Source organism: Ambystoma mexicanum, chromosome 10 (assembly GCF_040938575.1).
Source record: "Ambystoma mexicanum isolate Mex_15411 chromosome 10, UKY_AmexF1_1, whole genome shotgun sequence".
NCBI classification, from domain to species: Eukaryota; Metazoa; Chordata; class Amphibia; order Caudata; family Ambystomatidae; genus Ambystoma; species Ambystoma mexicanum.
Genome location: NC_090932.1, coordinates 94860496 through 94876500, shown reverse-complemented (window position 1 = coordinate 94876500; position 16005 = coordinate 94860496). Strand labels below are relative to the sequence as shown.

Here is a 16005-nt window from a genome sequence, read left to right as displayed (position 1 = left end):
GTTATCTGACCATATGACACGGGGCAAGCCAAAATGGGAAAAGTATTCTTTAAGCATTACTTTGGCCGTACTCATTGCTGTGCAGTCTTTTAAGGGATATGCCTCCACCCACTTGCTGAATGCACAGATCACCACTAAGACATATTTCAAGTTTTGGCATCTCTCCATCTCTATGAAATCAAAATGGATTACCTCAAAAGGCATAGAGGGCGGGCCAAAACTGTCTATTGGAGTCACTGTTCCCTTTCCTACATTGTGTTGTAAACACGTAATGCAGTTCTGCACCAACCTCTCTGCATTCTTCGTTATGTTTGCATTCTGCCATTCCGTAGATAGGTGCTGTATTATTTTTTTTGCACAGATGTGGGTAGGGCTGTGAGCCATTGTGACCATTGCAGTTACATAAGAATTTGGCAACGTCCAGTTTTTAGTTCCCTTGTCCACCCAACAACCCTCTAAATCTAACTCAGCAGAGCCCTCTGCCCACCCTTGTATCTCATCGGCCGTGGCTTCGGCCTGCATCTCTTTGACAGTGGCAATTCCATCTTTTATCATACAGGGTACTTCCTCAGTCTGGACTGTCATCATTTTATTATTCAAATCAGTGGCAGTTTGTTTCGCAATTCTGTCTGCAAATGCGTTTCCCTCTCCCACTTTGCATGTTACCCTTTTATGTGCCTCGCATTTCACTATTGCTAGGCGTTTTGGAAGCGTGAGTGCAGACAGCAATCGTAGAATCAAAGGGCCATGTTGAATTCTGGCCCCATGCGATGTCAAGAAACCCCTCTCAGCCCAGAGTCGACCAAAGCTATGAACCAACCCAAAAGCATACTGACTATCAGTATAGATATTCACGTACAAATTTTCAGAAATCTTACAGGCTCTGGTCAATGCTTTTATTTCTGCGGCTTGTGCCGAGTTGTAGGGAATTCTTTTGCTTTCTACAACGCTCTCTAGGGTAGTGATAGCATATGCGGCAGTTGACGTGCCATCAGGTAGTTTAAAACAAGAGCCGTCACAAAATAACTCTCCATCTGGCTCCTTTTGTGGGATGTCCCTTAAATCCCCTCTCCCCTTTGTTTCTTCCTCAGTGACCATTAAGCAAGCATGGGGTGGTGATTCGTTGTCACCAATTTCTTCTGTGGGCAGTGGCATTAATTCTGCAGGATTCAAAGCGCTACACCTCATAATTTGGATATGGAGCGCGAATAAGATAATTTCATATCTTGTCAGTCTAGCAGAGGTGAGGTGTTGCGTCTGTGTCCTATTTAATAGGACATCTATGGCATGTGGCACCATCAGAATTAAAGTATGCCCCAATACCATCCCTTCCGTTTGTTTCACCGATGCAGCAGCCGCCGCTACAGATCGCAAACATCGTGGTAGTACGCGCGCTACAGGGTCCAGCGCAGAAGAAAAATAACCGCACGGCCTATTTCTTCCACCTTGTTACTGTGTCAAAACAGCTAATGCACATCCTTCATTCTCGCATACAAATAATCTAAAACCTTTTTCATAATTCGGTGTGCCCAAAACTGGAGCAGAACATAATGCAGTTTTCAATTGATCAAACGCTCTCTGACATTCTTCATTCCACTGCAAAGGCATCACCGCATCCTTCTTAGTTAATAGCACCAATGGCTTCACAATTAACTCAAAATTACTGATCCACTGCCGGCAATAAGAAGCCATGACTATTATGGCTCTGACTCCTTTCTGTGTCTTTGGAATAGGCATACAAGAAATACTTTCTATGCGTTCTGGCGTTTGCCTTCTCCCTTCTTTCGAAAGTAGGTGGCCCAAATAAGCTACCTCCTTTCGATTATATTGAAACTTCTTCAAACTAGCTTTATGGCCATGTGCCGCTAGGTGTGACAGTAGTAATACGGTGCTCTTTTTACAAATCTCTTCTGTATCAGCAGCGATCAACAGATCATCTATGTATTGCAATAGTACACACCCCACTGGTAATTCTAGCATGTCTAGCTGCTCTTTTAACGCTCTACTGTAAATACTCGGACTTTCCGTATATACTTGTGGAATGCGCGTGAATGTAAATGATCGTCCCCCTAATGTGAACGCGAACAAATATCTAATGTCCTTGTCCACCGGAATGCTAAAGAAAGAGTTTTTTAGATCAATTACGCTAAAGTATTCTGCTGAGGCAGGTATCATTGTCAATATTGTAGTGACGTCTGGGACCAAAGGAAATTGTGGATCTACTACTTTGTTTAGCGCGCGCAAATCAATTATGAAACGATATGGTACTTCATTGCCTCCTTTCTTAAACACTGGAAGAATCGGGCTGTTACATGTACTGCCTGTAATTTCTTCAATTACCCCTAATTTCACCAAATCTGAAACAATACTTTTCAATCCTTTCTCTCCGTTTGCCGAAATTTTATACTGGGGAATTCTTGGCAGTGTAACTCCTTCTTTAAAAATGATCCTTACTGGCTCTATCTTCAAGCATCCTACATCGTTGTCATGCATCGCCCATATACAGGTTGGCACTTTTCTTAACTCTCCTGGCAAGGTTTCAGACATGAATTCTGACACAGGGGCATCTTGTGGCCAAATCGTCAGAAACACCCCGTCTGACGTACAATGCATTATCTCACCTAGCTTTTTCAACAAGTTCAATCCCAACAAGTTCTCCCCACAATTTTCTGTTAGGAGAAAGGGACAATGTTCAGTGAATGGTCCTATAGTAACTGGGACTGGTTGGGACACTGGGTTTATGACTGGTGTACCTGCGAACCCTACGGAAACATTCTTTTGCCCTTACAGTGTTATATCCGGAACCAAGTGATGGTCTATTGAACACTTTTGCACTCCTGTATCTACAAAGAAGCGGTGCTCCTCATTCCCAACTCCCATTTCTACGTAGGGTCCTCTCTGATTCATGGGAATAGACACTGGTTCTGACCCCTGCCCTGGGCTGTCCTATTGGGGAAATAACACATCATCCAATGTGTAGTCACTACTATTACTGTAATACGTATTTGGCTGCGTATTGAAAATGTTCCCATTCTTTCCTCTATTTCCCCCACTCTGATTCCCATACTGTTGGTTTTGCTGACCCTGACTCTGGTTAGGAGCACTTTGGTTTTGGGCTTGGTTTTGATTACCTTCATTATTGTGGTGCTGCTGCATTCTATTCCTATTTGGTCCATTCGCTCCTTGGTGCCCTCTGTGCTGTCTTCTCTGACCAGGTCCATTTCTATTCTGTAAATGTGGACATTGCGCTCGCCAGTGTCCTTCCTTCTTAAAGTATGCACACTGATTTGGTCCCAATGGCCCCCCATGCATATTCGAATTACTCCTCCCTTGTGCGTTCCCTCTTCCTGTAGTATGTCCTGCTACTTGCTGCAGTAACACCCTTGTTTTCAGTATGCATTCTTTCAAGTCTTCCCCCACCTGTTTTAATAACAATAATTTGTCCACCATCGCCTTTCGCCCCGGCAATGGTAACTGTTGCCGTCGATTGTGTGGCCCTAGCACTTCCTTCCTATCTCTCCCGATATCCTTACCCCTGCCCCAGGTGCAGTAAACATTTCAGCATAATCATTATCCAATTCATTTTTAAGCTCAAAAAGTCCATACACGCGTTCCCTCACTTCTTCATCTCTTTGTCTACAGCGTGCTAATGCATTCAAGTCTAACAATCGCTGCGGTGGTAATTTCCCAATTAACTGTTTCCATCTCTCCACCAAATATTCACCCATGCATTCCAACACTACCTGTCTTTCGTTGCTTCTTCGGAAGTCATACATCGAAGCCAATGCTGCCGTCCCATCATTCCCGTCTATATACATTTCTGCCTGTTGCTGCAATTCCACCTTCCTTTCTTTGCTGATCGGACTGCGAGTTACCCTCGTGCATCCACTTTGTTCAGTCCCGCCTCTTGCCCCCGTGGTTTCAACTTCAACCCCTGGAGGGACGGACGGTACCGAGTCTGTATCTAAGGCGGGAGGTGCGGATGGGACAATAGGAACGGGATGTGTCTGCTGTGGGCCTGGTTGGCTACTAGGAAGTGTTACGTGCGCGGTCTGTGGCTGTGGGAGGGCTTGAGCTACGGGAGGGAGAGTTTGAGCTACGGGAGGGGCTTGAGCAATAGTTACTGACGTGTTTGGCCTCACTTCTGATCTTGAGCTTTGTTTTGTATGGATCAATATGTTTTCCATCACCTCATCTGCTATGTTCAATTCTCGTTGTGGGTATATTTTTTCTATATTCAACTGGTCACGTCTACCTGGCCTCCTTCGACTCTCAGTCCACTCCTCCTCCTCCTTTTCTTCCGCTACCTCACCTTTCGATTTATGCCTGCGCGCATGCTTTGCTCTACTTCTAAATCGGAGCATTGCTTCCCTTCTCCAGTCCTTAACGATATCAAATGCTGCGGGACGCGCTTTCTTTCTTAACACCCTTTCAAAATTATCTATTCTCGCTATCTCAAAACTACCATTTATCGGCCACTGATGGTCTTGTTACTTTCTGGTTTGCCTATGCCAAGTCTCTCAGAATATTATCGCTCCCACACCATACTTCACATACATCTCATACGCCAGCGTTCGCCCAGGTGGTGCAATTTGGCCATCTTCCAAAGATTGTCCACCGCAGCAGAAAAACCCTGCTAGGGTGGACAATACCCCCAGGCATGTTTCAACCTGCCCTTGGTTAATCAACCTTATCTAGGGTGTTTGATTTTGCAAAGTCAACTCTCAACCAATATCAGGATTATTTTGAATCGGGGTATGACTCACCTGATAAATCAATTTGTCCTCCAGGACACAATTCGTCTGTATACTGATGCAACCAATGACGTTGTGTCTGCGTTTCTTGGCTTCTGCCTCGTTTCGGGACCCTCGCCTCCTTGTTCTCTGGCCAGATACGTTGATCAGGGATCAGATGTGTGCAGATCTGCAAAGGAATCTCATCACTTCTACAGGGCGCCAGAACACCTCTTGATCCCGGCTCGATCGTCCCGTCCTCGTCGTTCTCCGCCTTTACTCAATTACAACGTACACGATGGAACAAGTGGGGGAGGGTCCCTATTCGGGCACCATCTTGAAAGGGGACCCTAGGGATCCCTCGCGTTATGGACCAAGGCAAGTCACCACACACAATAGATACGCCAGACACAAGGTTGTATTCCCAAAGCTAGGGTTTATTGCAAAGCAAATAGTCTCAGTTGGCCAACTCGGTCTCAAACCCTGCGACTTGCATCTCTAGACCTCGAGGGACGCAAGAGAGTGAATTACGTACATCAGTTACATATATACAAAATGCATATCATACAATCAGCTGTGACATGTTTAACACCCCCCTTTATTGGGTTTCTTTGAACTCGGTTTGATGATGGACAATTTCGACGAATATGACTCCTTCAAATATCTATTCTAACAACAGTATGCAACCTTGCAAGTGTGGAGACATCTTTTCTTTGTTGAACAGAACACAGTGCTTCTGTTCTTGTAAGTGAGCTACACACGGGGGAAGAGTCACATTCCAGACCTTGCTATCTATGAGGTGCTATTCTTGTCCTGGGAGCCGACACGCTCTACAGGGCTCGGAAAAGGGGGGCCATAAGAAGAGCATAATTCAAGCCTTTAGCTGCTTTATTCTAACATATTCTACCATATGACGAGACTGGCTGGCAGCTGTGAAATGATTAAATGCCCTGCAGCTCTGCTTCAAGCCTACATTCTGGAGGGAGCCGGGCATTCCTCTCCAGAGCTGCCTACGTTGTGTTTCAAAGAACTCTTATTAGCCTTACGGCCTTGTCCTTTCACGTTCAGAGAACAATGTTAACAGTCGAGCAGTGTAAGCAGAAATGTGCTGCAAAGCAATTTGAACAGAAAGCAATGAGCAATCGTTAGAAAACAAAATGGCGATCCTTGTTACATCAAAATGGCCGTTCATTGGTCAAACTCGGAAACCTGTATTTCTATCGTTACGTACATGAGACGGTTGGCCTCCGGCCACCAAAATGCGTTTGCCGTCCATCGTGAGAGGTGTCCATTTTTCCTAGACCGACAGAACATGCCAGGATTATGATGGATACACTTCTGAAAAGGCATTTAATAACCTCCTTTCCAACAAAGTGCAAGTTCTTCTCCAGGAGTCTGGGCTTTTTTGAGAGGTGATTTCAGAACTTCAGCCCTACAGCCCAAGCATTTTGCTTTCAATCTGGGACCTTATTTAGAAGTTCCGGCTGGGCCTGCTTGCTACTGTTGACCTGAATTTCTGGAGGGTCGGTCGGGTGAACTTCTGATGCCAATTATTTTGGTTCCTTGTTTCAGGTGCCACATTGGGTGATGCACAAGGTCTTTGAACTATACTCTCACCTATTATGAGGCAGTTTTGGACTTTCTGTGTGGCAGTGAAGTGTGCTTTTGAGACCTTTGATCTGGAATCCAGATCTGGCATCCTGCTGCAGAAGGACGTGTAGGCTTTGGCAAAGAAGGGATGGCTCAAGCTCCATTCCACTCAGCCAACAAATAAAAAGCTGGATGCAAAATTCAGGCAGGTGGAGGGCGACACTCTGCTCTTGTCAGTGCATCCCCAGCCACTGTCGTCAGTCATTGCGGCAGTGTCCATGAACGCCAAGCCTCTGATCTCTACCATGAGCACCTCAACTTCAGCAGTACTCTGCAAGGAAGAAAAAAGGCTTTAGGCCTATGGGAAGAAGGTTTATTGGAATGCAGGGCTTCACCTCAGGCAGGCCAACCCTGATGCCATCCTGGCAGCTGCCAACCAATGGCTGGGGAGGGAAATTGCAGACTTCTTCCTGGATATTCCAGCCGACAAACAAGCCTCTTTCAAGGCAGGACTCCCCGAAGCGAAACTTATGGCACAGGACATCATGGAAGCCATGGTGGCGCACATAGATACCGCTAGCAGGGCAATCTGTGTGGCGACTGACATGCAAAGGATGGCATGGCTCAAGGCGACCAGATTCAACCCAGCACAGAATCCTAGACCTCCCTTTAGACGGCAGCGACTTGTTCCACTGCACCCCTGATGAGCAACTCGATAAAAAGTAGAGCAGCTTGCAGATGGCCAAATCCCTGGCCATACTCGCTGAGCCAGCAGCCAAAACCGTCGTACCGGGTCAGGGCCACACTCAATCAGACAGCAGGGAGATCCTTTGGCGGTTTCCGTTGTTTCCAGGACCCCCGGGCGAGCCAAAATAGGCGAAAACACCAGAGGTCTTCGCACAAAGGCTTTTTCAATCCCCCTCCCAGTCATCTGCCTCCAACCCAAAAAAGCAATGATGGCTCTTCTCAGATCCACAGCACCCCAGTCGGGGGCAGGCTGGCCCTGCACAGTCAAGCTTGCCGCTCGCATTTTACAGACTCATGGGTGATTTTGGTAGTCTCCTCTGGCTTCTGGCTTCCCCTGCCATCCCCTCCCCATGTCCCCCCTGCCCACTCCCACAGATTGGAACTCTTTGCACAGGTATGTTGCCTTGTGGAGAGCGAGGCGGTGGCAGGGCTTCTGCTCCAGCATCTTTGCTATTCAAAAGAAGAACCAGGTGGGCCTGCAAGTGGTTCTAGATATTTCGTTCCTGAATCTGTACCTACCTCTCCAGATGTTCAAAATGGTGATGCCAGCTCTTATAGTGGAGACAATGTGTGGGGCTGGACGTTCTCCCTCGATCTGAAAGCCGCATATTTATGTCCCCATTGTGTAGCCTCATTAGTCCTTCCTCAGGTTCCAGGTCATGGTTTGCATTCTCAATACAAGGTGTTGCCATTTGGCCTGACCTCAGCGCCAAGGGTATTTACAAGACTGATGAACATGGTGGCGGCCCTGCTCAGGTTGGAGGGCCTCCATGTATATCTTTACCTCGACGACTGGTTAGTCCGAGGGAGGTGGTGGGGTCCCCGGAACACGTCCGGTACGCAGCGGGCAGACTCACAACTGCACTCTATGATCTGGGATTCTCTATAATGTTCCAGATGTCTTAGCTCTACCCTACACAATCAATGGTGTTCTTGCGGCTGCTCTAGTATACTCAGAAGCAGAAGGTGTTCTCCACGAAGGAGAAAGTGGTGGCGATCAAATCCTCCGTTGCTCACTTCCTCTGCAGAACAGTAACTACAGCCTGGTGGTACCAGCTCCTGCCGGGGGAATCGAACCTGGACGGGGATACCCTCAGTCGGTTGGGCACCGACGACTACGAGTCAACTGAACGAGAGAGTTCTTCAAGACATTTTCAGCAGGTGGGGTCACCCGTTCACAGACCTGTTTGCGATGGAGAGCAGCTGGACTTGTCAGCAGTTGGCTTCCTGAGGGGGGGGGGGGGAGGGCGGCTCCCTCGGGGATGTGCTTCAGATCCCCCGAGACAGGATGTGGGCGTATGTATTTCCTCCTACCCAGCTCATCCACATGGTTGTTTGCAAGATCAGGCAGTCCCAGCGGCTGCGTCTCATTCTCATAGCGCCTCAGTGGCGAGCCAGGCCATGGTTCTCAGACCTTTGGCAGCTGTCAGTCGAACCAAAAGTCCATCTCCCATTCGAGAAGGGCCCGCTCCTGGCACAACAGGGGGGTGGGGGTGGACCTTCACCCTGGCTCCGGAGAGGCTAGCACTAGCAGCTTGGTACCTGAGCAGGTGACTCTCCAACATCACTGCTGTCTCGGGACAACCTAGAAATCATCCAGGGAGCCAGGAGTCGGGCTACTCGAAAGCAGTACAAAAGCAAATGGACCAGGTTCTGCTTCTGGTCCAAGGAAAATGGAGTGGACCCGCTACCCTGCACACTGGACCACGTGTTGTCTTTCTCAGCGTATTTAGCCAGATCAGGGTTCACTCCATCGGCCTTCTGCAAGCACTACTGTCTGGATACCAGTGCCAGGGCTGACACAGCATTTGGCCAGGCTGTGCTTCGTAATTTGTTTCTTAGAGTGTTGAGCTCTCCTCCCCAAGCGGTTGTATCAGTTGTAGTCGCCCATACAGGATGGGGGAAAGGGGACGGGATGTAGGCGTAATTAAGTGTTACTCACTGGAGTGACTAACGTACTCCTAGCCATAGTCCCCTTTCCTCCATGCGTCCCACCATCCTTCCCCCGAAAAAAAGAGCAGCGAGGTTGAACAGTTTAATACAGCCGACGCGTCAAAGGGGACCGAGTTGTGGCTTCGGTGGGTGGGGTTATACCTCCATGCGTGTATAAATTTAAAGGGAAAGTGTTATTTTTCTGGTGAAAAAGGTTCTGTTCCTGTCCCTAGCTAGGGACGCCCATAGAGGATGGAGGAAAGGGGACTATGGACTAGGAGTACGTTAGTCCTCTGGTGAGTAACACTTAATTTGTTGCACAGTGAACATGGTGTTTGAATACAATGCATTTATTTCTATATGGCCATGAAGTTGGTCAGAGAATTCATATTTGCGTATGTCTAGATAACCGATATATGTTTTTATATGTGATAAATGTATATTTACCAACAGGAGGGCCAGGATACCATGGAGGCTGATCTGGATAAGTCCGAGGTGCTACAGCCTCAGTTGGGAGAAATGTCTGGAGAGAAGCTGTTGACAACCGAGTATTTGGGAGTAAGTGGTGACCTGACATTTCTTTGTCAATATGACTTGCTCATAAATCTGGGATATGGTTTTGAATGGTCGATGGTCTAAGCTCATATAATGGTTTCATTTGAATGATGTACATTGCCCAAAAAGCTTAAGAATGCATTTGCAAATCTTTTTGCACATCCATTTTAAAAAAAAAAAGTTTCTGCTTTTATTTTAAGTTTTGTTTGGTCTAGCATCATTAACACTCTCTTCATGCTTAAGCCTTGTTTACAATCCAATTGAATGACAATAGTGAAATCCAGGTAATATACTAAACAATTTTAAAAGCTTTCCAATAAAAAAAAAACTGAAACACGTGTTCTGTTGTACCTTTTTAGTTTCCCACACAAAAAAGGTTCAGCTTGTTTAAGTAACAAAATAATGCACCTATTCTACACTCAACAAGGACATTGGGCCCATAGTCTGGTTTCATGTTTTAATTATGTTGCCCCAAGAAGTGAAAGATTGTATGCTGTAGCTATTGATGAAAATGCAGTTTTGGCAAATGAGATGCTATTTGTCATTTTTTCCCTCTGTTCCTTCCTTCACTCTATCTTTACCCTTGTGCTTCTCCTGCACTTCCTTGGTGCTTCGCCTTAGGCTCATTCCTCCACCAGTCCCACCTTTCACCTCCCTGCCCACAACCTTATCTTTAGGCATCTCCTTATTGGGCACCTTTATATGAAAGGCTGGCTTCTTCACCACCTCTTCCAGAGTATCTGTCACCACTTCCTCCTTAACTTCTCACACCATCCCCTCCTGAAACACCTATGTAACCAGAGCTAACTTCCAAATTCTCTCTCTTCCACTCTTCCAACTATCTGGTCCCCCTCTTCTTCTCAGTCACATGGTTCTCTCTCTCTCTCCCTCAGGCCCAACAATACTAGTTTCCTAGACTCCAGCAGGGCACTGCTCTTCCCATAGAGGGAGTGGATGGGCAGCTCTTGATATCAGGTCTTGTGACTGAACAAACCCCAAATCTTGACATGATCACCACTAAACAGATGGAGAAGGGTTTATTCTAATGGATTGTGTCCTCCAACATATTCCACATCTTTGACATGTAATGTCCACAGCTGTGAACTTCGGGAACTTTTTCGGCAGAGGGTGTCCTGCGTCGATGACGTCGGGTCGATGTCCCTCGAAGGCCTCCGTCGAAGGGCGACGTCACCGGATGTTATAAATAGGACGCACGCTGCCCGTAGCCTCAGTTCCGTTTTTACCGCAAACGTGTTTGCTTTCTGAACTCGGCGCGTCTCATGTGTTTCATCGTAGAGATGTCTTCTTCTTCGTCCCCTCAGACTCCGTGGTCTGGCTTCAAGACTTGTCGGGACTGCAAGTCTAAAATGTCGATCACCGACCCGCATTGCATTTGTTTGTGGTGCTTGGGCGAGGGTCACGACACAGACGACTGTTCAAAATGCCAGTCGTTGACTGCCAAAGCCTTGCAGCAACGTAAGGGGAAGCTTCAGGTGGGTAGGGCTTCTAAACCCAGTAAGTCCCGAAAATCTAAATCGGCCAAGGGGGTTTCAACCGACGACTCGAGAGGCCGGAGTGGTTCCCACCATTCTTCTTCCTCATCCCGGCATTCTAGGAAGTGCCATCACAGGTGGCCTTCCCCGTCATCCTCGGAGGATGGAGCCGCAGGAAAGTGGCATGCCCAACAAAGTCCTCGACTCCGGAGGAATGGGCTGCCTTTAAGGAGCAGATGTTTGCGATTTTCCAATCGCAAGGCATGGTTCTGGCCGCACCTTCTGATGAAGCCGGCAAGGAACGATCTTGTAACGTGGCTCAAACGCCTATGGGTTTATGTCCTCGACGCGACTCGCTTCGGGAACCTTTGAGGTCCCGTTCGGACAAGGCTCAGGATAGCGAGACCGCAGAAACCTGCTATGAGTTCGAAGCCTGCGTCGACTCCGTCTGAGCGGTGCTGTCAGATTAGGACATCGCGGCTTTGACTTCTCAGCCCTCTGAGCCGTCGGCACCAGTGTCAACATCGACGCCAAAGCCTTCAGCGCTCACGACGCCGAAGCAGTCGACGCTCTCGGCATTGAAGCCTTCAGTGCCCTCGAGGCCTTCTGGGATTTTTGCCTGAAATGTACCGTTGGAGTTCCCTGATACGGTGGATCCTCCAAGGAAGGCTACAGCTAAGTCTGTGGACTCCAGGCCCTCTTCTGTCCCGAGGCAGGGTTTTTACTTCCCTCTGGAAGACATATATGTGGAGGAGGAAAGGTCTGACTTTGAGGACCCTGTTAAGCCTGATGTGGCTCCTGTCTTTTCTGGAGACAGTCATTTGGAGGAGTTGAGTCAATCTTTTCATGATGCCAGTGGGTTGAACACTTCTCCGGAAGTGGAATTTGGCAGGTCTGAAGGAAGCTTATGCTGAGTCGTCTTACAGGAGGCTCATGGCTATGGTCACGGAGTATCTGGAATGGTCCAGTCCTCCTGAAGATTTTTGTACAAGATGATCTGACGGACATTTTAGATCAAGGTCCGTCCTCTGACCCGGTGTTACCTTTTCATCTCACTTTACAGAAAAGGGTGGCTACTGCTTGGAGGTCACCGGAATCTCTTCCGGCCGTTAACGAATCGTTGACAAAGATGTGCCGCCCTTCCGTTAGCGACCCCAGCTACTTATCCACTCACCCCACTCCCAAGAGTTTGGTGGTTCAGATGGTTACGGCCACCTCGAGGCAGGCAGCGTACCCTACCATCCCTCCTGATAGGGATACAAATTCTTCGACGGTTGGGCTTGCAAGGTATTTTCTGCATGGAGTATGGCATTGAAATCGGCCATCTCCACTTGTGCCTTAGCAAGATTTTCACACACTCTGTGGAACAGTGTTTCTCTAGCGGCTGAGCATATTCCCGAGGGGGAAGAAAGGGATGGGTTCCTTGCTCTCGTGCAAGATGGCAAGGATGCCATGTGTGAATCCCTTCAGTCGGGTTTGGACACGGTCGACAGTGTTAGCCGGTCCATGGCTGCGAGCACCATTATACGCAGATTTGCGTGGTTGCGGAAGTCGAGTTTTGCCCCGGATGTGCAAGCTTGTCTTTTGAACATGGCCTTTGATGGCGCGCATTTGTTTGGCAGCAAGGCTGAGGGGAGCCTTGAGAGGTTGCAGACCTCGAAAGTCGTGGCGAAATCTTTAAGCACAGCTGTGCATCAACCCCCGCCTTTTCGTCCTAGGGGACAGCCGTGGAGGGGAGCTTCTTTTCGTTACTACTCCTCCTTTGGTAGGACGAGAGGAGCCACCAGTCAAAGGGGTTCGTGAAAAGGTACCCGTGGTGGTCGCGGAAATAGAGGTGCCATAGCTGCTCAGGCAGCTGCCTCGTTGCCTTCAGGTGCTGCCGCAGCCACTCCAAAACAGTCATGAGGCCATGTCCCATGGTTCCGCGCTTGGGGGCAGACTGTCTCAGCATCTCGAAGAAAGGCGAGCCATTACTTCGGATGCATGGGTTCTGGATACTGTCGCCCACGGCTACTGTCTTCCCTTCTTAAAGCGCCCTCACGACCATCCACCGGGGTATCTCTCTTTGAAGCTTCCGAATCCGCTCCTTGTGCAGAAAATCTTGACCCTGCTATAGAAAGGCACTATAGAACTGATGCCTGCAGCGGAGAGGAACAAGGGATGGTATTCCCCTTATTTTTTTATTCCAAAGAAAGGCAGGGGATTGAGACCCATCCTGGACTTACGTTGTTTGAACAAACTAATCAGGAATGACACGTTCAAGATGGTCACTCTTTCTCAAGTCCTCCAGGCCGTTCAACTTCAGGATTGGTTGGTGTCTCTGGACCTACAGGATGCTTACTTTAATGTGCCGACTCATCCCAAGCACAGAAAGTACCTGATGTTTGTGGCTGGCGACTCGAATTTTCAGTATCGGGTCCTGCCCTTCGGATTGACCTCCGCCCGAGGGTCTTCACCAAGCTAATGGTGGTGGTGGTGGCAGCATTTCTCAGGCGAGGGGGGATTCACGTCTACCCCTACCTGGACGACTGGCTGATCTGTGCGTGTTCTCCCGTGCAAGCATTGGATCACCTCAGTCTCACCTGCTGCTACCTCTACAGGCTGGGCTTTCTCCCTCAATTTCAAGAAGTCACATCTAACACCTTATCAACAGCTCCAGTACATCGGGGACTGTGTTGGACACGTCCTTGAGGGAGTGCTCGCCTCCCAAGGTGAGGGCTCATCACATTGTGCAGATGGTGGACAAATTTCAACATGCCCAGAGTCTCCCGGCTTTCAAATTCTTAAGGTTGCTTGGCCTCATGGCATCCTGCATTTTTCTGGTGCCAGAGGCCAGGCTGAGGATGAGATACCTGCAATGGGTCTTCAAGATTCAGTTGTCGCAGTTCTCAGGCAAGATGTCTGATCCCATTCAGATTCCAATCCCGATCTCCCAGGATCTTCTGTGGTGGGCCAACGAAGGGAACCTGATGACGGGGAAGCCATTTTGGCAACCGTGGCCGGAGGTGACTGTAGTGACGGATGCTTCCCTCACAGGATGGGGCGCTCATGCCAACGACTTGACCGCCAGCGGTCGTTGGTCTCCGTCGGAGTCCAAACTCCACATCAATCTGTTAGAGCTGAGGGCCATCAGGCTGGCCCTGAAGGCTTTTCCGCCATCTGTGTGGTGGAAAAGTGTCCTGATCATGACGGGCAGCACAGTGGCCATGCATTAATTACCTCAACAAAAAAGGGGGGTAGGGTCACTCCCGTTGTGCAGAGAGGCAATGCAGCTCTGGTTCTGGGCCATCCACAGGGAATTTCAATTTCGGCAGTTCATCTGGCCGGAGATGAAAATGCGGCGGCGGATGCTCTAAACAGGCAGAGCACGATCTCTCAGAAGTGGAGTTGGCTCAGGAAGTCCTTCTGGAGATCTTCACTCCCTTTGGGGAACCCCACAAGTGGTTCTTTTCACCTCCAGTGCTAACCGGAAGTGTGAGATTTTGCTCAAGGGAATTTCCTCTGAGAGGAGCCTTAGGAGAAGTATTCGTCGTGGATTGGTCATTCCCACTGCTGTACGCGTTTCCTCCAGTCCCCGTAATTCCTCAAGTGTTACGGGGGTTACGGGGGTTCGGTCCCCACATGATCCTCATTGCTCCGGTTTGGGCCAGGAGAGCGTGGTACCCGGACCTTCTAGAAATTTCCATCTGTCCTCCACGCCGTCTTCCCTACCTAGAGGATCTGCACTCGCAAAAGGGGGGTCAGGTTCTCCATCCAGAGGTCGGAACTCTCAGCCTTTACAATTGGTATCTGAAAGGTTCAGATATAAGGATTGGGACCTCCCGGATGATGTGATGGAGGTGTTGCTGTGGGCCAGGAAGCCAGCAACAAAGTCCCTGTACCGTTGCCGTTGGCGCAAGTTTTGCGACTGGTGCAGAGGACAAAATGTTGATCCTTTTCAATGTTCCATTCCTATGGTTTTGTCTTTCTTACTTTCTTTGGCCCACAGCAAGTAGGTACCATTAAAGGTTACCTGGCGGCGCGGTCTATCTTTAAGCGCTCGTCTGAAGAATGCTCTTACTTTAAGATTCCTTTGATGTCTCCATTTCTTAAAGGACTGGCTAATGTGTTCCCGCCATCTCCTTTCCAAGTGCCGGTTTGGGATCTGAATTTGGTTTTGAAATTTCTAATGGGTGCTCCGTTTCAACCTTTGCACTCTTGCCCCTTGAGATTATTGTTCTTCAAGACTGTTCTTGGTTGTGGTTAGTTCTGCCCGCAGAGTGAGTGAATTGCCGGCACTTTCCTCCAAGCCGCTCTTTACTGTGCTCCACAAGGACAGGGTTGTACTAAGGGTACGTCCTTCCTTTCTACCTAAGGTAGTATCTGAATTTCATTTGAGCCAGAAAGTGGTTCTTCCTTCTTTCTATCCTCCTCCTCATCCTGGTAAGGAAGAGGGGCGACTCCATAGGTTGGGTCCTAGGAGAGTTCAATGCTTTTATATTTCTAGGATGTTCAGGGTCCGAGTGGAGGATCAACTCTTTGTGGAATATGCTGGACACCGATTGGGCCAGGCTGTTACCAAACAGACCCTGTCCAGGTAGATTATCCTCACTATTACTGAGTGTTACTGATTGGCGGGTAAGGACCCTCCTGAAGGGTTGCGAGCTCATTCCACTAGGGGCGTGGCTACTTCCACAGCCCTCCAACGGGGATTTCCTATTAAGAATATTTGTGATGCAGCCACATGGTCTTCTAGCCACACCTTTGTTAAACATTACTCCCAGGATACAATACATGGTCAGGATATGGCCTTTGGTAAGGCGGTTATTTATTCCGGCATCTAATTGGGTACTCTAAATTATTTTCCTTCCTCCATTTTCTTGTACTGCTTTGGGAGTTTGTCAAAGATGTGGAATACGTTGGAGGACACAATCCATTCGACGAACAAGTTACTTACCAACTGGTAACGTTCTTTC

The 16005-nt window shown here is 48.5% G+C and overlaps 1 protein-coding gene across 7 annotated transcripts in view; it reads left to right on the top strand.

Annotated features, from left to right (window-relative positions):
- Window positions 1–16005, top strand: part of ARMC9 (armadillo repeat containing 9) — a 1454284-nt gene that overhangs the window by 942081 nt on the left and 496198 nt on the right. For all 7 annotated transcript variants that reach the window (XM_069617565.1, XM_069617561.1, XM_069617566.1 and 4 more), the window contains one exon: window positions 9456–9560. In XM_069617565.1, coding sequence (XP_069473666.1) covers window positions 9456–9560 — 105 coding nt within the window. The remainder of the gene's footprint in view (window positions 1–9455; window positions 9561–16005) is intronic.